General features: G+C 42.2%; 1 protein-coding gene across 4 annotated transcripts in view; it reads right to left on the bottom strand.

The window, feature by feature from the left end:
- Positions 1-9,709: 9,709 nt before the first annotated feature.
- CALCOCO2 (calcium binding and coiled-coil domain 2) overlaps positions 9,710-24,245 on the bottom strand; it is a 161,882-nt gene continuing 147,346 nt past the window's right edge. For all 4 annotated transcript variants that reach the window (XM_063458883.1, XM_063458886.1, XM_063458885.1 and 1 more), the window contains 4 exons: positions 17,934-18,029; positions 14,903-15,008; positions 11,577-11,605; positions 9,710-10,301 (listed from right to left, as the gene is read on the bottom strand). In XM_063458883.1, the coding sequence (XP_063314953.1) occupies positions 10,161-10,301; positions 11,577-11,605; positions 14,903-15,008; positions 17,934-18,029 (372 nt within the window). In that variant the 3' untranslated portion in view covers positions 9,710-10,160. The remainder of the gene's footprint in view (positions 10,302-11,576; positions 11,606-14,902; positions 15,009-17,933; positions 18,030-24,245) is intronic.

Below are 24,245 nucleotides of genomic sequence, written 5' to 3'. Positions count from 1 at the left end.
ATACCTGGCTAGCAGTTTCTCTTTTGTAGTCATGAATGTCCCCATCAGGCAGTGCTCTGTACGCTTCAGCTGCTCTGCCTGATAGTTTGTTGCCAAGCATTGCAGCCCAGTTAGTCTTTTCCAGACCCTCCAAAGCACACTGACGTTCAAAGTCCTGTAAATAGTTGTAAATGTCCATCTCAACATCTGTGAATGCCTTGAATGCTGCATAAGTGATTTTATGTTGTTGTCCATTTGTAGATCCTTGTAAGGATATCATTTCCCCCTTGAAGCGACCCTGCTCTTGACTCACAAGCTTTCTGTGCCTCTGTCGCTTGAGCCATGATCTGTACAATGATGTCCTGCGATGGATAGGGCCCCACAATGCTGAGCCTCCATCTTACGTCCCTTTGGAAATCAGTCTCCTCAGTGCTGTACATTTCGGAATTACTGGTTTGGTCACTCTCCACGCGTTTAGCGATTATTGCGGCTTTCGGCTTTTTGCTCGCCACTCTCCCTTGAGCTTTTAGTAAATCATTTAACGTTCATTTGAGGCGTTCGTATAGATGAGCCATTCACTGTTTTACAGTTTCGGGACATCCATTCGGGAGACGAATCCCGTCCCTTGCCACCAGTGTAACGGATCCCCTGTACTCCAACTGAGTATATCCGTTGTAAATCTCCAGAGTCCCAAGTGAAATAGTGATTATAACTCCGAACTACCCAAACATCAGCCTAGACTTGATGAAGGATACAAACGAACTGTTTTATTATGGCCCACTTATATACACAGACACCCAGCATGGGGTCTCAAGCAAGGACACAGCAAAACATGCCCAAAATACTCCCACAACACGCCCTTAGTCTCTGTGTCTAAGAGATAATTAAGTGTACTTTGTTTAAACTAATTATCTCCCAGGCACTAGAGGTACAAAATATAAAATACCCCAAAATACATAGAACACATATAGGGACCCCCACAAATATTATATCCCCAGATAGCCTGGATCTGAGCGCCCTAGTTGTCCAAATAGCACTCAGATTCCATGATCACAACCGAATCGCCACCGGGGTAAAGTTTTGACCGACTGCACACGTTGCGCCTGCCCAAATCAGTTCCAGAGAATCAGTGGTAGCGGTCGGTCATTTTTGGGAGTTCCAAACCGAATGAAAAGACGGCTCATAGGTAGCGATTGTTTGCCTTTTTCGTGCGAACAATCCTACAGCTCCCTGGCTTGTCGTGGGAAGAAGCAGGCGTACGAATGAAATCACCAGTGTTCGCAAGGTCGAGTGTCCGACATATAATATTGATAGAAATTCTAAATTTAGAATTTGCTAAATTCTTTTCAAAACTATACAACCTAAAGAACGACCAGCTCACACAGGTCCCCTCCCAACAAGAAATACAAGATTACCTTATACCAATCAGACTCCCTAAACTTCTCCCAGATCAGTTGGCCTGCTGACAAGTCCCCAGGAGCGGATGGCATCTCTAATCTTTATTAAAAACATTTCTCCCATATTTTAGCCTCTCACCTCCTCAAAGTCTACCAAACAGTGACAAACACTGGGGTACTACCAATTGAAATAATTTTAGCCATAATAGTAACTATCCCCAAACCAGATAAAGCTACCAACAATCGCAAACATTTCCAGCCAATCTCACTCTTAAACACTGACGCCAAGATGTACGTTAAGGTCTTGGCTAACAGACTATACCCCTTGCTACCCTCATTGATTAAAGATGACCAAATAGGTTTCGTGCAAGGATAACAGGGTCTAGACAATACCCGGAAATTGGTCCTAGTGTTGCGACACCTCCGGAGGCCCTTCCTGAGTCAAGTATGTTTGTATGTCAGGATGTCGGTATGTATGTATGTATGTCAGTATGTATGACAGTGTGTGTGTATGTGTGTATGTCTGTTTGTCAGTATGTATGTCAATATGTATGTATGTCAGTGTGTGTATGTATGTCTGTATGTCAGTATGTATGTATCTCTGTGTGTCAGTATGTATGTATGTCTGTGTGTCAGTATGTATGTCTGTATGTCTGTATGTCAGTATGTGTGTGTATGTATGTCAGTATGTATGTGTGTATGTATGTATGTCAGTGTGTGTGTATGTATGTCAGTATGCATGTGCATGCATGTCAGTATGTATGCGTGTATGTATGTCAGTATGTATGTCAATGTGTGTGTATGTATGTGTGTATTCATGTCAGTATGTATGTGTGTATGTATGTATGTCAGTATGTATGTCAGTGTGTGTGTGTTTGTATGTATGTATGTATGTCAGTATCTATGTGTGTATGTATGTATGTATGTATGTCAGTATGTATGTCAGTGTGTGTGTGTATGTATGTCAGTATGTATGTATGTCAGCATGTATGTCTGTATGTCAGTATGTGTGTGTGTATGTATGTCAGTAAGTATGTGTGTATGTCAGTATGTATGTATGTCTGTATGTTAGTATGCATGTGTGTATGTATGTATGTCAGTGTGTGTGTGTATGTATATATGTCTGTATTTCAGTATGTATCTCTGTATGTATGTCAGTGTGTGTGTATGTATGTATGTCAGTATGTGTGTGTATGTATGTATGTCAGTATGTCTGTATGTCAGTATGTATGTCTGTCAGTATGTATGTCTGTCAGTATGTATGCATGTCTGTATGTATGTCCGTCTGTCTGTCTGTATGTATCTGCATGTATGTGTATATGTATGTATTTCAGTCTGTGTGTGTGTGTGTATTTCAGTATGTATGTGTATGCATGTATCTCTATGTATGTGTATGTATGTATGTCTGTGTGTGTGTGTATGTATGTATGTCAGTGTGTCTGTATATATGTCAGTATGTGTATGTATGCATCTCTGTCTGTGTGTATGTATCTGTATGTATGTCCGTATATATGTATGTGTGTGTCTGTGTCTGTCTGTTTATGTATGTATGTCAGTATGTCTGTGTGTATTTATGTCCTTATGTGTGTGTGTGCAGTGTGCATTAGAATTTGTTCATATTTTTTATAGTCCGGCCTCCAAAAGTGTCTGAGGGACCGTGAACTGGCCCCCTGTTTAAAAAGTTTGAGGACCCCTGCACTAAAACATATTCCATTGGTATATAGTTAAATAGTTACATAGCGGAAAAGAGACTTGTGTCCATCAAGTTCAGCCTTCCTCACATTTGTTTTTGCTGTTGATCCAAAAGAAGGCATAAAATCCAGTCTGAAGCTCTTTAAATTTTGCAACAAACTAGGAAAAAATCCTTTTTGACCCTAAAATGGCAGTCAGATATCTCCTTGGATCAGCAGCTATTACCCCACTAATTAGAAATTATCTACTTCTCTGTTATTAGCTTGCTAGACCCTGCACTTGCCTTTTGTATGTAATTAATGTTCAACTTACAGAGCAGGAATTAAAAACATTTAAAGTGAGTTACATCTGATTAAAAAATTAAGCCATTAAGCGGAACAACGGGCAATACCGACAGCTGTATAGCCCACAGACCCCCCAAGGCGTGCCACCCACATCGGGGACACATCAAGGAAGCGGAGGATACCCTCCTGAAGCTGACCGGGGCATACAACCCAATAAGCTACCTGAGGCCTGCGGGAGTTGGAGCCGGGGAGAGGCGGACGCTCTCTCCGGAGCCGGACACCCCAGCAATCACAACTAACCGCTGAACCCCCCCCCCCCCTTTGGACCCGTGGGGGTCATCCCGGTCCCCGGAAGGCAAGCGGACAAGCGACGGCGATCGAATACGCTAAACTGGCAGACACACGAGTCAGGCGAGGTGCGTCCAAGATGGCCGCCCGTAACGGCTCACGGAGGAGAACCACGAGCACTAAAACACTGCCTTCCTCCTTGGAGGCCCTTGACTGGCTGTGCTCAGCCTTCTATAACCTACAGTGCAGCAGGGGTATACCTTACTTCCACGCAGCGCGGGCGGTGGCCGTGTGGATTCGGCCGGTGACCCGCAGACGCTACTATGGAGACCCACTGCAGGTATTCCGCTCACAGACAATACAAGCGGCTCCCGCAGGGAAGAAACTCACACAGAGGCAGCGGACTGGGCCCTGCACATCACCCCAACACAAGCTACAGCAGAAGCAAAGCTTCCGACACACAAGATCTACTTATGCCAATCGCCGCAGACTTCGGACACCCTCATCAACCACAACCCGCGGACCTGACCGGTCCCACATGCCAAGTCCGAAGCCCAGAGGCCTGGACCATCTCTCTGACCTGTTGAACCGCGGGAAACACCACCACACGCCGGATGCCTGGCACTCAGCCACACACAAGCTACAGATGCCCCAGGAGCCAAGGACTCACAAGGTCAGCGAGTGGCACCCAGAAGGGATTGGATGAGCCCAGGCGATGGCTCAGGGTCCGTCAGGCACACCTTGTTAAAGCGGGACTCCCCCACCATGCCTCTTTACACGAGAACTGCTCCTTACATACGTGCTTAACATAATGTACAGACCTTTGAACTGCCATCATCTCACCCCTTTGCAATATTTTTGGCGCAGTTACCTACTTGGCGTTTACCCACACCGCCTTTATAGCCTAGCATGATTCATAACGAAGTGCTAATGTCACACATATTGTTTAGCGTTTGATTTCCTTTATTAGTATTTTTGTAAGCCTGTCTCACAAGCCTGTTCTTCATGAGTATACAAGCAGATATCTTATTTAGCTTGAACATAACCGCTTTAGAACGCGCAGCAACTATACTTTTATGCGGTCAATGTTATCATTAAGCATGCTTAATTTTCTCAGACAACTTAGCTAGATTACTTAGCGATGTTACACATGTTAATATGACAGAACTTGCGACGATAACCTCTCTGTTGCGTAACTAAACTATATATAACGTACTACCTAGCAACATCACACATACATACCTATATAACTTATTAACTATTTCATGTTAAGACTCAGATGCATGTCACACGTTCTCCCCTTTGTCACTCCTCTGTCTCTTACTTTCTGACCTTCATGATACTTATTTAAGCGAGAATTTACTCTGTTACTAACCTTCATAATATAAAAATGTGCATAGCTAGCGAAAGCCATGACGAATAATGCAAATGTATACCAGTCTACCCTGAAGACGCTGTTGTGGCGCACCAGGGCTATTTGTTCATTTTGTGCACAATAAAATAAAGATTTATAAAAAAAAAAATTAAGCCATTGTGTTTTCATGCAGGCAGTGTCAGTGACAGCCAGAGGAGGTGTGGCTAGTGCTGCATAAACATATAAATATACTCAACATTCACCTTTTAACTTGTTCTATGTTCGTCTAGCAACAGCCAATTCAGCATTTGTGCGATTGATATAACATGGATCACTAAGCAGAGCTGTCAAAATCTATGATAAAATATGACTTTAATATGAATTTCTGCCTCTATCCTCCTTGTGGTCAGGGGACAAACGGCAAACATGAAGAGTGTGTTAGTGAACCAAAGTCCATTTTTTTTTTTTGATCATTGATAATTGCATTGACACTTCCTTTAGGATTTTTTATATTTTTAAAAATATATAATTTTATGTTTTTTTGTGGTTAGTAAAAAAACAGGATAGATTTAAGACATTCTAATCTGATTTCCATCCTGGGAATGCTGGGAAGAAAATCTATATTACAAAACTGAATCCAGCAGGATTCCCCAATCATTTCAGTTTTTCGTTACAAACTCTACAGTGCTTTCTGTATGGATATGTTAAAACGTGTATTAAAAAAGAAAAGTTAACAATGTTTTTTTTTTCACAATTTTGCAACCTTTTATTTCAGCACAAAATCAAACATGCATTTCAACAAACCAACTAGCATTTACATCAAACTTTACTTAATACTTCATTGCTGTATAATCTTACACCTCCTATGGCCATCCAGGACAATCTTTTTGCAACATGACCTCATAACTCATGTTTTTCAGGGTTTCTTTTGGTGTTATCTTTTCATTTTTATCCTATTTTATATCATTATGTCCTAATTTAATATATTTTTTGGATATTTTCTAATTATTAAATTGTTTTTATATAAACTTTTAAGATTATTTATTTTTTAGAAAAATATTTTAACGTTTTATTTTTGTATATATTGATGTACTTTTTTGTATATTTTTTTCATATTTTAATATTTTTAAAAATAATTTTATAAATGTATCTGAGAAGCATATGCAAAATCATTAAAACAAAGTCTATATTATTGGTGTATTTGACAGAGGCAACAAGGCTTTGTTTTGTTTTAAGTTTTTCTTATTTAAAGGAACACTATAAGGTCAGGAACACAAACATGTATTCCTGAGCCTATAGTGTTAAATCCACCATCTAGCCCCCCTGCCCCGTAAATATAGTAAAATCTTATTTTTATTCAAGACTACAGCTGTTGGCTCTGCCTCTGATCTGCCTGCTTGGCTGACATAATCAGAAGTGATTATCTGCATCAATAACAATGCTTTCCCATAGGATTGACTGAGACTGTCGAAGAAGGCAGATCAAGGGCAGAGCCAGCACAAGCCAAACACAACCCTGGCCAATCAGCATCTCTTCAAAGAGATTCATTGACTCAATGCATCTCTATGAGGAAAGTTCAGTGTCTCCATGCAGAGGGTGGAGATGCTGAATGGCAGTGCTGCACACTGTGCCATCTGAGTAGTGGCCAGTAGAGGTATCCCTAGGCTGTAATGTAAATGTGTTTACTGCAAAAAGCTGTACTTGTTCTGGTGACTATATTGTCCCTTTAAACTTTGATTTCTTATCCCTTAAACTGATTAACAATTTAACATTACAACTCCTTTTTATATATTTTTTTCAATATTGTACACAGATATTCATGTATATTTTATTTTATTGCTGATATTGTTTAAAAAGAAACTGGCACTTTTCCTATAATTTGTGTATATCCAAAAAAAATCAGGAAATAATGTGTTTACATTATAAAAGTAAAAGTAAAAAAAAAGTGTAAATAATAATTGTAAATCAATAACTCAAACTTTTACTACACACTGTTAAAATGTCTAGTAGAGTGTTTTACTGTAAAAACAGACTATACAACAATAATTATAGACAGAATAAGTGTATTTTCTTCAAATACATTAACCAAAAAGATTGCATTGAAATATTAAAAAACATGTGACTTAGTTCCAGTCTAATGCTACAGGAGTGCCTGGTCTCCTGGCTAAACTTGAAAATTCATCAGATTGTTTTCTCACTTGCATTAGAAGACTAGTCTTTTAGAGGACTTTAACTTTCATTAAATTATGTTTTAAAAAGTACGTCAAGAGGGGCTGGGCCTGGCAGCCAACTGAGACGGTCGCATGGTGCTTGAGCTCCTCAGGGAAAATCTTTTTCTTAGCTCAAAATTTATTTTTTTGTACTCTTTTCGGCGAAAATCTTGCTCCCAACCCTGAGGGATACCCTCTTAATCTATTGGCACTCTTGCTCGCAGCAAGTGGATGCAGCCTTGGCACAATCATCTAACAATAATCTAGTATTCAAGAGCAAGTTGGAGAGTTGCGGCCTAACAGATAAAATGGTCGTCCCACCAAGGACTGCCAACATGGATGCCTCCCAGCAACCCCCTACACTTGTGGATCCGCTCCTCCTGAAGTTCAACCACATCTGTGCCTTATTATGGGCAAAGCTATAGGTTAGGAGGCTACTCCTGCAGCCCAGAGCGCCGCGCCCATGAGCCATCCTGCGGGCCGTCATTGTCTGCCTAAGCATCCCTCCCGGGCCTCCAAAGCAAAGCAGCACAGGCAAGGGCGCAAGAAACCGCCGCGGCAGGCGGCAATGCTTCGTTGCAAGTTGTATACAAGTTACCACCCACCCTGCCAGCAAAGGAACAAGCTCCCTTACTTTCAGCATGACCAGCCTGTTTCAGGATCCCTGCTCTCATGATTCCGGCAGTGGGGGGCTGTGGGTGCGAGTTCTTGCTGAAGCCCGGGCTGTCACAACGGACAGCATCAATGCCGAACAGGGGCGGACTCGGACTCCATGACGGGACCTCATAGGCACCTTTACTTACACGCACGACGGATGGTTCCCTAACTTGGGCATCGGCTAGATGTGTGCTGACACCCTAATGATGTCTGAGCCGCTCCAGCTCTTGAATAGTTAAATCTCTTGCTTGCCTTAAGCATGCTTTTTTTCTCTCCTTTTCCAATGCCTAATCGCAGCCTAAGCTTTAACATACATGGCACTATACCAATATAATGCTATATAACTGGTTAAAAAAAAATTAAATGGTGCACTACTATCACATGCCACACACTTGTTCTACTTTGTGATCTCTGAAGCTTGTTTATGCTGTTTGAGCCTGGCAGGCCTGTTTGTAACTATCTGCACTGCATAAATAAAGAATTTTTAAAAATGTAAAAAGTACGACAAGCCTATGCAGATGCAGGGCAAATCACAAGTTAGGTTCTTCCTAACCTAGTTACCAGCTTTAGTTTGATATTTATTACACATTTTAGGCAGTAAATACTACGATAGTGTATTAAATAGTGGTAATTGAGTAGTTTAGGTCTAAATGACAAGAAAGTAAGTGATTATAATGGGAAGTAAGGAAACATTTATTGAGATAGAATCCAATGGATTACAGGGAAAATGTTTAAAATTATTCTCTAGTTTACACCTATCTTTTTTGGGGAGATGACAGGGCCTGTCTAAAGAATCTAATGGGAAATTGAGCTACCAAGATATTAGTGACTGTGACAAATGTAGCAATAGGCAGTGCAGAAGTATAGCATTAAGCCCTATATTACACTTGATAGAGCTTACATCTACAGACAATATTATTTAAGATTGATTCCATCTGAGTGTATTATTAGAATAGCAATCTTGTAGATAGAATGGATTTAGGTTCATCTGGCACCTAGTGTTTTGTGTTCTATATTAACTATTCTATAATATAGATTTAGGATTGAAAGGTCAAAATATGGTAATTTTTAATAAAACATGGACAGTATGTATCCAAAAATGATATCTTAAAACTATAAATCTAAAAATGATTTATGCTAGTCCCACGGTAGTATAACATTACCACATTTACATCCTTGATGGTTTTTTTGGTGTGTTTTTTTTGGGGGGGGGGGGGGGGGAGGGTGGACGGACGTTTCTCATACCACCATTTATATGTTTCTATACATACAATTTGAAAGTACTAAGTGTCACTCTTTTCATAACGTAATTTAATTAAAAAAAAAGTATTTGCTACACACACAACTATTAAAACTACTGCTCTAATGCAAGTGATAAACAGTCCACTGTATTATCTTTTCTCTTAGGGTTGGATCCCCTTTCTTTACATTACCTTTTCTCCATCAGATCCTTAGCCCTCCCAGGTTGTGATATATTTACCAGCATGTTATTCCTGTTAGTTGATGTTCATGATGAGTAGGACTATAAAGACTCCAGTTTCAGTGCAAATTAAAACTCTAATCTCAGTGCATATTAAAAAAGGCCCAGGCTTTATCCTCTTTCCTGTAACTCCCTACATAACAGTTAAGTGCCAGCAATGGGGTGTGGAGTAAAATGCATGGTCAGTATACAACACAGTAGCCACCATTTTATTTATTTCTTTAGATTCACAAGCTCAGTTGGTGAGATCTTCTGATCCCCCCATTTGGCTCATAACCATTTTGGCCCACAGAGTACACTGAAAAGCACATATACTGACTAACACAGAAGAACATATATAGAGGTTTGTTTTTTTTTTTCTTATATCCTACCAGAATTCACTGATGGTATAGAGAAACAGGAAAGAAACAGTTGCTGACAATAAAGTTATACAGAATTTCTATAAATGTTGTCATTTCTCAATGTAAATAAAATAGTATACGCATTATCCATTGTAAGGAGGTCTGTTTATCTACATATAGAAATATGCTTAGGCATTTTATTTTACAGATCACTCCAGCTCATGGCATAGTAAAGAGAGAGTCTGTGCACACGTAAATTGGTCCTTAACATGCTTTATTTAGGACTAGAGTTTAACAATGTTTCGGCTCAGGAAAAAGCCTTTCAAGCTTGCTAAACTCTGTTCCTAAATAAAGCCTGCTAAGGACCAAACCATATGTGCTCGGACCTTCTCTTTACTATTTAGATAACATTGAGATTTGCCATTTCTCCCTGGTGGCATCACTGTGGAAGGGTTTGCACTGAATTTCGTGTGCTATTTCATGGACAATTGTCCAGCTCATGACATAACAAATGATCCTCAAACATTTGTTTTTGATGTTCTGGAAATATTTGATTGCATAGTTGGCATTGTAATTCGAAATTCTGGTGACTGTGTACGTGTCCACCCTGCCTTTGCAACTGAAAATAAAATTGGAAGAATATACTTACAAAAATCATGACAATGAAAACAGACTTATATTAAATTAGCAATGACCAAGGACTGAAGAATAACATTTTATATCGCAGAGCATTCAACCTAACTTTTATGCATAAAAGTGGGACGAAAAACACAGCAGGTATTAGTAGAATCATTGGATACAAAGGCTACCAGGCTACTATGTGCCAGTCACAAATGTACCCTTGCCCAGGGTTGTGTGTACCGCGAGGCAAACAAGGCATTTGCCTTGGGCGGCAATTTCCGGGGGCGGCAAAAAACGCTGCCCACAAATGCCCAGGCAAATACCCTGTTTGCCTTGTTTTATGGGAGCCCAAGAGGTGGCCGAGTGGCCACCTTTGGGCTCCCCCAGGTCAGGCGGCCGGTGAGGGAGCACTTTTCCCTGAGCTCTCTGCTCAGCTCCCTCTCGCGACCCGCAATAATGCCGGGAGCCGGAATATGACGTCATATTCCGGCTGCCGGCATCACTCTGCGGCGCGCGAGGGAGCTGAGCAGAGAGCTTAGGGGAAAGTGCTTCCTCGCCAGCCGGCCACCCGCCCGCCCACCACCTGCCTGCAAGTCCGGCTGCCTCCCTGCCCAGCAGCCCCACTGGACCCCAGGTGAGAAATCCACCAAGCTATCGCAACCCGTAGGGAGGCTGGGTGGATTTAAATTTTAAAAAAATAATAATAATAATTGTGAGTGTGGAGAAATGTTTGTGTCAGTGAGTGTGTGTTAGTGAATGTGAGTGAGTGTGTGTGTGTGTGTCAGTGAATGTCAGTGAGTGTGTGTGTCTGTCAGTGAGTATGTGTGTTTCAGTAAGTGTGTGTGTGTGTGTGTGTCTGTCAGTTAGTGTGTGTGTTTCAGTAAATGTGTGTGTCAGTGAATTTGAGTGAGTGAGTGTGTGTGTGTGTCTGTCAGTGAATGTGTGTGTCGGTCAGTCAGTGCGTGCATCTGTCAGTCTGTGCGTGCGTCTGTCAGGGAGTCTGTCAGTGAGTGTGTGTCCGAGTAAGTGTATGTCTGTCTATCAGTGTGTCAAATCAGTGAGTGTGTGTATGTCATTGTTTGTCAGTGTATATGAGAGTGTGTGTCTGTCAATGAGTGTATGCATCTATCAGTGAGTGTGCGTCTGTCAGTCAAAGTGTGGCCTTGACAGGGGGTGCCCGAGCACCGACCTGCCTAGGGGAGCACAAAACCTAAATACACCACTGCCCTTGCCACCATTATAGTTAATGAACTGAGTGTATCACTATGCTTACCTCTCCTGACGAAATGCCATACATATCGCCTGCAAAACATAAACAGATTTTATTCACTAAAGCATTATTAATCAAATAAAATAGTCATCAAATGGGCTTTAGGTTTGCACTGAATTAGGAAGCCAACTGGCAGAACAATAGTATTGCACCCAGTATTTCGTGGTTCATATATACTGGGTGAAGCAAATGGCACACGATCTCTGGAATCTCTGACATAAATAGATCCAGCTGTTAATCTACACTAGTAATGTACACAATTCATGTGTGATGTTAACAATATTATTATAACTATTTATATAGCACCATTCCACAACACTTTATAATTTACATTATGGGATACTGAGATATACATTTATAAAATATATAAAACAATCACGAAGGAAAACTCTCACTGCACTTTTTCAACCAAATTCAAATATTTATTGTGAGTACACTCACATTACATCAACATTTTACTTTATGAAAGGCTGTAATCTGGCAGTGATAAAGGATCAAATCTAATGGTGCATACACACACAACTGAACCACATACCCTATAACACACTCATCCATCACTTATACAAAGAATTGTGAATATGAAAGTGATATCACATAAGTTATATACTATTCACTGAGAGAGTCTCCCACTGTAAAAAATAATAAAACTACAAGATTCCTTACAAAGTTTGTATCGATAGCTGCCAGGCCACAGTATCTGATGCCAAGTAACAAGAGGTTCACAAGAGAAATATCACTAAACGATACCGGGAATACACAAGGAACCAGGCAAAAGTAGATAAGCAATGCATCAAATCACATATAAAAATTATTTGGCCACCAAATGGGAAGGGTCATGTGAACATAAAATAGAGTATCTTACCCAAGTGTAGATACATTGTATACACGCTATGTAATCAGCATTGAATAGCTAAAACATTTTTCCTTGAATTCAGTTTGTTCCTTTTGAGAATCAGTATGCTACTTTTTGGGCAGTAAAACACACATGTTGATTGTAGCTGTTTAACGCTGTTTACATACATACATTATAAGGTGCTGCTCAGGGCTAATTCATACAGCATACAATAATTAATATCTTTGAATTAGATTTACAAATGATTTAATATTTTGGCTAAACTTTCAACATTATTTAATATTTTGACATTTATTTTAATATTTAGATTTTTTTTGTATATTGCTATTTTTATATAAATATGTATTTATTTTATATTTTAATATTTTGAAAATATCTTTTTTTTTTCTTTTTTTTTTTCAAGAATTATGTTTATTGAATGTCTTTACATTACATAAAATACAAATGCACATAGATAAAACAGAAACATATGATAAAGGGCATGCCAAGCAAGGTTGGAAATATTATTTTAAAAGTGTGTCCATGAATATGAAATTATTATTATATTATGATAAATATTAACTCATTTGAAAAGCTAATACATTAAATATTAACCTGAGGCCTATATTTTTTTCAAGGGAGCCAGCTCGAAATTTTAGGAGCCACAGAAATATTCACTTAAGTGAGAATTGTAGATAATTCAAAATTAATTAAAATTTTAAGGCAAAAGTAGCCAAGCTAAAAGCATAATTGATTTGGAGATGTATTTTTCAATTTGGATAATTTGACTTTCAATCTGAAGTTCACTTTGAATTAATTCTAAATTCTATTTAATTCTCACTTTAGTGAATAAACCTGAATATATTTCACATAGCTAACACCTAAATGCACCCTTCAGATGGATATTCTGTTTTTATAATACAGACAATATTCCTCATCGATACTATAAACACTACTCAGGTACTGTTATGAAGCATATGCAGCACCCATACCAGAATTGTCACTAAGATCCATTGGGCCCTCATCACCTCACCTAAGGAATACACCTAAGTGTGATTGAAGTGGTTGATTAAGTGTTTTATGTATGTGTGGAGTTGGCTAATTATGATTGTGGGCTGGCTGGTATAATTGAGTGTGAGATTATCTTAAAGTGAGTGTAGAGTTGGCTAAGTGTGATTACGTGTTGAGCGGACTGAGTGTGATTGTGTGTGGGGTTCATTGAGTGTGTTTGTGTGTTGGGTGGTTGTGTGTTTTTAAAAAAAAAAAAAAAAGTTTTTTTTACCCCATCCTGTTTATTTTTCCACAGAAAGGGGAGAATAATAATAGTCAAGTGGGGTCTGATCCCTGGTGGTTCTGTAAAGCTGCTGACTGCATTCCTGATGATCCCATGGGGGAGCATGTGGTCTGCACCTCTGGTGGTAAATCCACTTTTCCACTCAAGCACACATTACCTACACTCACCTCTTAAAGCACATGCAGAATTCATATATAATACACAGATAGTCACATCTACTACATAAACAATGGATTGTATTATGTGTACCCATACAGTGCAATGCAGAATCTCATTATTACCCTTGAATGTAGAGTCATTCTCTAGGCACCATGGTGAGCTGGGACTGGGGTTTGTCCTGACATAGGTAAGTGGTGTGGCTGAAGCAAATAATTTTACCAGAAGAATAAAAGTGAACAGGTTTTGATCATACAAAGTGTGTCATGCATCTCATAAATAATAGTAATGTGAGACATTACAGAATCAAACTCATCATAATCTTGAAATTCTAGTATTAAAAATGTGTATTATTAGAATTCTTTTATATATATATATATATATACAAATATTTACAAATTCTGGCACTCTTCCCACAAATAAGCTCTTAGAAAAATTCAGACCAAGGTGCCTCTCAGTGCAAAATATATAAAAAATCAAAAGAAATGAGAGCACTCACTGGTTTTGAAAAGCTGTGTATTCAGATGCTAGGCAAACAAATCAAAGTTTCGACCGTCAAGCGGTCTTTATCAAGAAGATCTTGATAAAGACCGCTTGACGGTCGAAACGTTGATTTGTTTGCCTAGCATCTGAATACACAGCTTTTCAAAACCAGTGAGTGCTCTCATTTCTTTTGATTTTTATATATATATATATATATATATATATATATATATATCATTCCACTGGTTTAAGGTGATACACTAACAAGATGTATCCTGCAGAAGATCAAAGTAGGAACCATGGTATTTTATATTTTAAATATCATTATTTCCATATATAGGCTTTACCAGTAGGTACATTCAACACATGACTACATGCATTTGTCAGAAAGGTGTGCTTCACATGGCACAACAAATGTGCCTTTTTTCATATTTTTTATTTTGCCTGCCCACAGTCCTAGTCCTAACCTAGGTATAAGAGAATAGACTATAGTAGGGGTTTGCCTGTAAATGTTATAACCATAAGTGCCTTAGATGTAAACCTGGCCCTGTTATCTTAGCATACCTTCATATGGGTTTCCATAAAACAGGGAAGATCCTTGAGAAGGAGGTGAACACGCACTGTTATTATGAGGTATTTGATGAAGCAAGTCAATTTCTTCAAGATTTTTCTGAAACAAGACAGACAAACACATTGATTGGTTTTCTTATTATGCATTTGAGTTATGGAACTGTTCACCACTTATGATGTGTGCCAAACATTATCCAAATGTTTATTGGTAAGGTGTTTAACCTAACAGAGTTTATTGTTGCCCACCAACAATTAGGGACAGTCTTTCCATACAGACAAACTAGAAGGCTGTATTAAGGATAAAGGATACACTTTTTTCCATTGCAACTGTGGAGTATTTTACAGAAGGCGTGTTAATGGAAAGGGGCAGATGCCAATATCATAGATTATCAAGTACACATGAAACATTGTGACAATTTGTTGGTGGATATCGGGCATTGAATAGTCATGTAGAAGAAACCATTCCTGTTTTTTTTAATTGTGCGGTCAGACACAGTGCGAAAGACACAGTGTCTGCTCCTTGCATTCCAGTGGAAAATCAATAAAAGCGATTAAAGGAACACTATAGGGTCATGAACAGAAATATGTATTCCTGACCCTAAAGGCCCTTGTTCACCATTGCTTCACTAAATATAGTAAACTCTTACCTTTGTTCAAGTCTGCAGCTGCTGGCTCTGCCCCTGATCTGCCTGCTTGGCTGACATAATCAGAAATGTTGTTCTGAGACAATCACAATGCTTTTCCATTGGATTGGTTGAGCTTGTCAAGGAGGCATAGCCAGCACAAGCCAAACACAGCCCTGGCCAATCAGCATCTCATAGGCGTGCGCATAGGGTGTGCCGGGTGTGCCTGGGCACACCCTAATCCCCGCGGCACGCCTATGGAGTGATACTGGCAGGGGAGATCTCAGGATCTCCCCTGTCTGCTCATGCAGAGCCGGTGCTATCTGAGCACCGGCTCTGCTCTCAGTCTCCCTCCCCACCGAACCACAGGCAGGGAGGGAGGCAGGAGAGGACCCGGGGAGCTATTGCCAGCAGCTCTGCCGGGTTCCTCTCGCGAGATCTGAGCGTTGCCGCGGAAACGCTCAGATCGCGCGAGAGTGAACTCTAGCCCCGCAGGCTAGAGTTCACTCTCCACTGGACCACCAGGGATGGCAGCAGCAGAAATGATCCCCCCTCCCAGGCATAATGTAAGAAGGGAGGGGGGATATTAAGCAATCTGCCCCACCTCCACTGGACCACCAGGGAAGGCAGCAAAGAACAATAATCCCCCCTCGCTACATAAAGTAAGAAGGGAGGGGGGATATTAAGTAATGTACCCCCACCTCCACCCCCCACAATCACCCACACACATACAGCACCCACAGACATACACAGCACCAACACACATACAGCACCCACACACATACACACATACAGCACCCACACACATACAGCACCAACAGACATACACAGCACCTACACACATACAGCACCAACACACATACAGCACTCACAGCACCCTCACAAACACACACAGCACCTTTACACACAGCACACAAACAGCACCCTCACACACAGCACACAAACAGCAACCTCACACACGCACAGCACACTAACAGTACCCTCACAAACACAAACAGCACCCTAACAAACACACACACAGTACACTACCAGTACCCTCACACACAAACAGCACCCTCACACACAGTACATTAACAGCATCCTCACAAGCGCACACACACACAAACAGCAACCTTTACACACAGTACATTAACTGCACCCTCACAAGTGCGCACATACAAACACCCTCACCCACATAGCACACTAACAGCGCCCTAACACAGCACACACACACACAGCAGTGTATGTGTGTGTGTATATATATATATATATATATATATATGCACATATATATACATACATACATACATAATAATACATATATATACGCGGCGTGTGCTTGTGCTTTAGGGTGCACACCCTAATGCAATAGGCTGCGCACGCCTATGCAGCATCTCCTCATAGAGATGTACTGATTCAATGCATCTCTATGAGGAAAGTTCAGCATCTCCATGCAGAGGGTGGAGACACTGAATGTTAGTCACACTGTGTAGCACTGCCCCAGAAAGCACCTCTAGCAGCCATCTGAAAAGTGGCCAGTGGAGGTAACCCTAAGCTGTAATGCAAACACTGCATTTTCTCTGAAACAAACAGTGTTTACAGCAAAAAGCCTGAAGGGAATGATTCTACTCACCAGAATAAATACAATAGCTCTAGTGATTATTGTGTCCCTTTGAGTGAAAACATACAAGATTATTGATTCCTGTGCTAATGAAAATATATTTTCTCAAATGTATGAAGCAAAAGACAATTAAAATGTGCAAATGGAACTCTGCCTTTTTATGTCAGTTGAATTAGCCTTCTGTGGAATATGTCACAATTTTTGATTCCCAAACAAAAACAAAACAGGACAAATCTGACAGGTACAGTTTTCGTAGTGTACTTATTGAGGCACTGATATTCCTACTGGTACATTTCTGTGTATTAGCAAGCTGCTTTGCACAAGATGTACAAGAAATGTGGCCTAGCGACAAGATGCATTATTGTAAATGCTCTCATATGCATTCCCAGATACCATCTCACCAGAGTAGTCTGGTAGATTTCAAATTTAAGGCCACAGTAGCTGAACTGTAAGCGTAGCCGACTTTAACAATTATTCCAGTTTGGCCTTAAATTTGAAATTCACTTTGAATTCCCAACAATTCTTACTTTAGTTTATAACCCTGTTAATATTTTCTCCTACACTATGGTACTGTGTGCGTATATGTGAGTCTTTGCATAAATGTGGCTTGGCATGATTATTACATCCATGAAAGTGTTGGTTAGAGGAGCATTAGCATCTAGACAGTAGTAATCCATGGCCATGTCTGTTCCCTGACATGCAATTTTGTGTTGTATATTTCTCATAGATAGGTCTATGCCTAGATTGTCCTACTCAATTTCCAAAATGTTGACATGTCTAACTTTGAACCATCACACATTACCTTCTGTACTTCCTTCAGCTGAGAAATTTCGACATCTAGTAGGGAATTCTTACATTCAAGACCTTTTACTTCTTCTTCCAGGTTTAAAATACAATGCTGCAGAAGGACAAACATTCTTTTATCTCTGGGACATCATGCACACCAGTCGCCACACCGATTACGCCACCTTATCAATCGACCAATGTCAGCAAATGAGTTGTATTAGTCTGCAAGACATTTGCTATTCTGTACTGTTTTTGTTTTCTGATCAGAACTTACCACTCGCAGTGTGTTGTTTTTTTCTGGTTTTAGAGCACATCTCTAGGTGAAAACATTGTGGAATTGGCTTACAGTTGATACTCGAAAAATTAGAATATCGTGCAAAAGTTAATTTATTTCAGTAATGCAACGTAAAAGGGGAAACTAATATATGAGATAGACGCAGTACATGCAAAGCAAGATAGTTCAAGCCATGATTTGTCATAAGCGCTGTTTAGTATGCTGGGGCTGAAATTATAATCGGTTTACAGCATCACAGAAGGCACCCGAGGGAGGAGAGAGTAACTGCAAGATCAGCCTCCCTCACCGCTGACGCCAGGTGCCTGCCTCATTTCTCCCCCCCCCCCCCCCCCCCACCCCCTGGTCTGGCATATATCGGCAGAGTAGGCCTGTCATGTGGGGTAAGCAGGTGCCTACTCTGCCTTACTGAATAAACGGCACATCGGGGGAGGGCCGGCACGTCCATAAGGCAGCACAGGTGGCCGTCTTAGGGCGCACTGGCTCTGGGGGTGCAAGAGTCGAGTGAACAGCAGGAAGAAAGCGCACAGCGCTCCCTTCTGCCAGTCACTCAGTGTAGAGTGGACGAGCGGAGGAAACTGCAGTACAGGATCTTCCGTTTCCTGTACCCGGCCGGACTGACAGGAAGTGCTCAATGAGAGAGAGGACTTCCTGTCAGACCGGCCCTGTACAGTAAATAGAAGCTCCTCTACCATGGTCCGCTCAGCTACGATACAAGAGAGGTAGGAGGCACACCAGGGAAGAGGGGGGGAGGACTACTAAGTGGAGGGGGGAGAGGACCACTAAGGGACAGGTAAGGGAGGGGAGAGAAACACTAAGGGGCAAGGAAGGGAGGAGAGAGGAACACTAAGGGACAGGAAAGGAACACTAAGTGGCATGGAGGGGGCGGGAGAGGAAAGCTAATCGACAGGGAGGAGAGAGGAACGCTAACAGACAGGAAAGGAATTGGAGAGGACGGAAGGGGAAGGGAGATGAACACTAAGGGACATGGAGGGGAGAGTGGCACACAGGGGGGCCTGAGCATGGGGAGGATGAGACAGAGAGGGACATGAGGAGGGAGAAAGACACACAGATGAGCCTGGGGGTGAGAAATACGCAAAGTGGTACCTGGGGGGGAGAAAGAGGGGCTGGAGAAGGGAAAAAAAGACATACAGAGGGGCTAGGGGCAGACAGATTTGTTGGCGGTGAAAGAAAAACACAAAGGATGTGGGAAGAGTAAAAGACACAAAGGGGTGGGAGAGAAGGAGACACACAGGGGCTGGGGGAGTAAGACACACAAAGGGGGCTTGTAAGAGATACACAAGGCAGGTGTAAGACACACAATGGGGAAAAATAGGAGATAAAATACACTAAAGGGGGTAAGACATTTAAAAGAGGAAACAAAAGGGGGGTGAGCCAAAATGCATCTTTGCCTGTGCACCCAAAACTCCTTGCACTGGCCCTAAGGTGGCCAGATGGCCACATTGAGGGCCCCCTATCAAAAGGCTCCTCTTGGGGCCCTCCACCTTTGGGTGGCACACAGTCGCAGGGGTTGTCAGGGCGGACAGGCCTCCTGGAGTGACGACTGTAGTAGTTCTGTCATTGCTTAACACGATATGGTCATATGGTGGAACTGAATCCTCACATTTGTTAGCTAAGACAGCACCACTGCTTAGAAATGCTTGTTCCTGGTGTACCCCCAATTCCCATCTCTTATACTGTAAAACAATCATTCATAACAAACAAGATGAGCCCCTAAAACATGTGATGGAGTAAATAAAAGATGGATGTAGGGAATGTCTGATACTGCCAGGGTCAAAGGGCAGATTGCCAGAATGTTGAATTAATATACTCCTAATGTAAAAGTAATAGATTACTCAGGGCTGATATCTCTAAGGAATTATGATTTTATTATAGACACGGAGGCGACTATATATGCAATCTCTTTCTTATTTATTCCCTCATCAGCAAGAAAAGTTGAGAGAAAAACGAAAAAACTTTAAGCATTAACATTTAAATCTGCATAGGAACAGTGGCAGCCAATAATGTCACAGTGTCCATATGAAAGGAAGCTGTCATCTGTTGCTCCTCCTCTTTCTTGCTGCTCCCTCAGAGATAAGTACACAATTTCCTTCACTGTACTTTATAATTATATATTGTATTTTATTGAAGTTTAGTTTACTCTTTTGCCGCTTGTTCTGTGCATGGTGTATATCCAGACCACCCTCACCGAGATACCGGTGATTTGGGGGAACCCCTGGGGTTTACCTTATACCTGTCTCCCTTTCATCCCTCCCTGCCTCGTGGCTTCCGACCGCATTCAGGAGCCGGTGGTTCCCCCTCCCATGGGAGAGCCTCCCATGCTGTCAACGGCCGCGGGCGCAGAGAGGGGGGCCATTTTGGGGGGAGGAGCCAGATACTGCAGTTGGCGCGCTTTCTGTGCTGAAAGAGCGCATAGGCGGGAAACCTCTGTATGGTCTCTCTCCTTCCATCGCTGGCTGACGGCTCCAGGCTCCTCAGGCAGGGTATACACCAGATTGATTGATTTATCATTATTTAATCATTATTTGATCATTATTTATCAGTGTTTAATCAGTATTCAGTACAATTAGTTTTCTGTTGTGTGGGTTACTCAACCCTATTTATTTAATTCCTCTGTCAGTTGTTTTCTTAACAGCTGTTAGCTGCTTTTCAGCTGTTTCCCCTTACAGCTTGTCTCTCCTCCTGACTAATACCAATATGCAGTCCAGGAATGATAATGTAGAGGGGTCTGGGTTACCCAGCGTGGACCCGTTCCAACCCCCCACAGCTGATGACACGGCCTTAATAGCCTCTGATGAGTTCCAGACTATCCTGGACACTACCATGACTATGTCCATAAATAAAGCGCTGGCCTCCGCCATGGGGGCTATGTCCGCTTCATTCTCCCAGACACTTACGCAAGCTCTGTGCCCATAGCGCACACCAGGCCACCTCCGTGGTGCATACTCCACCTGCCACCGCGGACTCTGTGACCTGCAAAGCAAAAAATAAAACTAAGCACCTCAGCTCCCACTCCACTGATAAGGCTATGCCTATTGTGACTGATCCGCCCTTGGCGATCACTGATGGCGCGTTACAGCCGCGCAAGAGAGCCTCTGGCCGGGCAAAAGCGGTCAGATCGTGGAAGCGGGCACGTGCCCTGGAAGATTGGTCGGACTCCGACCGGAGTGAGGAGGAAGAGGTTTCCGACACCCCTGACTACGCCTCCTATGATGACTACGCCTCCTTTTGATTTTGAACCCCAGGAGGATCTGACCTCCACGGCACTTGGGTCGAGTGGAGACTCGTTTGTAAGAGATCTGGGTACGTATGTAAAAACGTTTACGGCTATTGACAAGGCGCAAGCCAATCTAAAGCGGGTGTTCGCACCCAAGGTTTTTGGAGGGGCCGGGAGATCCAGGAGCCGCCCACCCGGCTGAGGCTATCGGGGACAATTTAGAGCCCCCAGAGGTTCCTACCAAGTTTCGAGATACATACCGGAATACAGGCCATCCCCGTTCTTCCCATCCAGAAGAAGACCATGGCAACCACGTATATCGAGAGGAACTGCATCGGGACGACGGCCTTATGGTAAGTGTACTTATTACTCCTCCCCCCCCAGATAAAGGTGGGTGGAAGATTGGCCAGCTTTACCCATGTATGGCACATGATTACATCAGACCGGTGGGTTCTTCAGACAGTACAGGGTTACCAATTAGATCTAGTAGCCACTCCCATACAGCACATGGCCCCAAGAGAACTATCGTTCCCCCACGATCAGGCTATACTGATTACCCTAGAGATTTCAGATCTGGTCACCTAGAATGCGATCCAAGAGATCCCGTTAAACCAGCAGGGATTCACAAGCACTCTGTTCCTAGTGCCAAAGGAATGGGGCGGAGTACGCCCAGTAATAAATCTTTGCCAGTTAAATGCGTTCCTTCAATACAGACACTTCAAAAAGGAGGGCATTAACTGCCTCAGAGATTTACTTCTACCAGCGGACTGGATGGTCAAGTTAGACCTGCGAGACGCATATCTGGCCCTCCTCACCAAAGAGTTTTGGCACTTCTGTCTCCGCAACAACATCTCCGTGATTGCAGAACACATTCCGGGGCTAGACAATTCCACGGCAGATTGGAACTCCAGATACCTCAGGGACTCGAGAGATTGGAAACTGTGCAGACAGACTTTCCTTCAACTGCAAGCGCTGTGGGGTCCACTGGACATCGACCTCTTTGCTTCTCAGTTGAACACGCAACTTCCGAGATTTTACAGCTGGAGATCAGACCCAGCAGCTCTAGCGACCGATGCATTCATACAAGTGTGGCCACAGACAAGGCATTATGCATTCCCATCGTTCAACCTCATACCGCGGACTCTCATCCATCTCAGACGGTACAAAGGTTGCTTGGTATTGGTTACCCCGTTATGGCGGACACAGGCGTGGTTCCCCAGACTGCTGGAGATGTCATTGGATTTCCCACGATTGCTCCCGAACCTGCCGGAGTTGCTGACCGAGCCGGATGGGAACTCGCACGACTTAGTGGACAGAGATCTGTTACGCCTCATAGCTTGGCTCCTTTCAGGGGACCCTGGACCATCACTGATGTTCCACAGTCAACTCTCAGACTTTTGGCAGAGGCGTGGGCACCAGGCACTAGAAACGCTTACCATTCAGCATGGAGATCATGGTCTAGCTGGTGCTTGGCAAGGGAAGTGGATCCCATATCTGCCCCTCTGAGTAAGATATTACATTTCCTCACATCTATGTTTGAAGCAGGAAAAGCATATCGTACGATCAGATCGGCTATAGCAGCAGGCCATCAGGGGTTTACGGGAAATACAGCAGGAAACTACCCCTTGACTTGCTGACTCATTAAAGGGATTAGACTGTCGAGATCTCCAATTGCCAGGTATTCAGCCTTCTGGGATGTCAACATAGTCCTCAATTTCTTGGACACGTGGCCGACGAATCAAGAGCTCTCTCTTCAGAAACGTTCGGCAAAATTACTCATCCTCCTTTGTTTAATTGCATGTAAACGGGTCTCAGATGTCAGGGCCCTGGACTGGAACGCCATCACCTTTCAATTGGGCAGAGTGTTATTCAACATTTCACAAAGAACCAAGACATCAACTAAACAAGTATTCTATCCAGGATTTCCTAGCAAACCTAATCTGTGCCCAGTACTATGTCTGAAGGCATATCTGGACTACACGGCTCCCCTTCGGTCTCCACAGGAAGGCGCATTATTTGTTTCCCTTCGGAAACCACACATCCCAGTCTCATCTCCACATTGGCATGCTGGGCAAGATGGATGCTTTCAACAGCAGGGATTGATGTATCGAGTTTTTCACCTCATTCGGTACGAGGGGCGAAGGCCTCCAAAGCTTCAACGATAGGTTGTCGTTTACAGGATATCCTGAAAGCGGCCGATTGGTCTAATGAGTCTACATTTAGGGATTTTTATTGTCGCCCTATCGAACACTTTTCTTCAAGGATTATTGATCAGCTTTGAAATTGCATACATACGAGCCTCCGTGTCTATAATAAAATTCCAAGATTTTACTATTTACATGACGTAAAGTCATGATTTTATGAAAGACACGGAGGCGAGTATAATTCCCTCCCGCCCACCCGCGAAAGGGTGATACAGTAATACATTTACGATTCGAGAACTACGGTAAGTCTCATACGACATGGTTTAATTAAGGTAAGATAAGGAGTGTTGGTTAAGAATACTTGGATGTATGATTATAGTGTTCAAGGATATACAAATAGTTGAAAGATAAGGTTTTACCACCTGTTTTTCTTTGCAGCCTAAATGGTGGATACGGATAATTTAGTTATTGGCTGATTGGATGTTATTGGATGTTATTTCGTTCTATGGAAGGTCGCAGACAGAAAGAGGAGGAGCAACTTTTTCTCTCAACTTTTCTTGCTGTGAGGGAATAAATAAGAAAGAGATTGCATATATACTCGCCTCCGTGTCTTTAATAAAATCATGACTTTAAGTCATGTAAATAGTAAAATCT

This window comes from Pelobates fuscus, chromosome 6 (assembly GCF_036172605.1).
Source record: "Pelobates fuscus isolate aPelFus1 chromosome 6, aPelFus1.pri, whole genome shotgun sequence".
Taxonomy (NCBI): domain Eukaryota; kingdom Metazoa; phylum Chordata; class Amphibia; order Anura; family Pelobatidae; genus Pelobates; species Pelobates fuscus.
The sequence above is the reverse complement of the archived record's forward strand: the minus strand, read 5'-3'. Positions and strand labels throughout refer to the sequence as shown.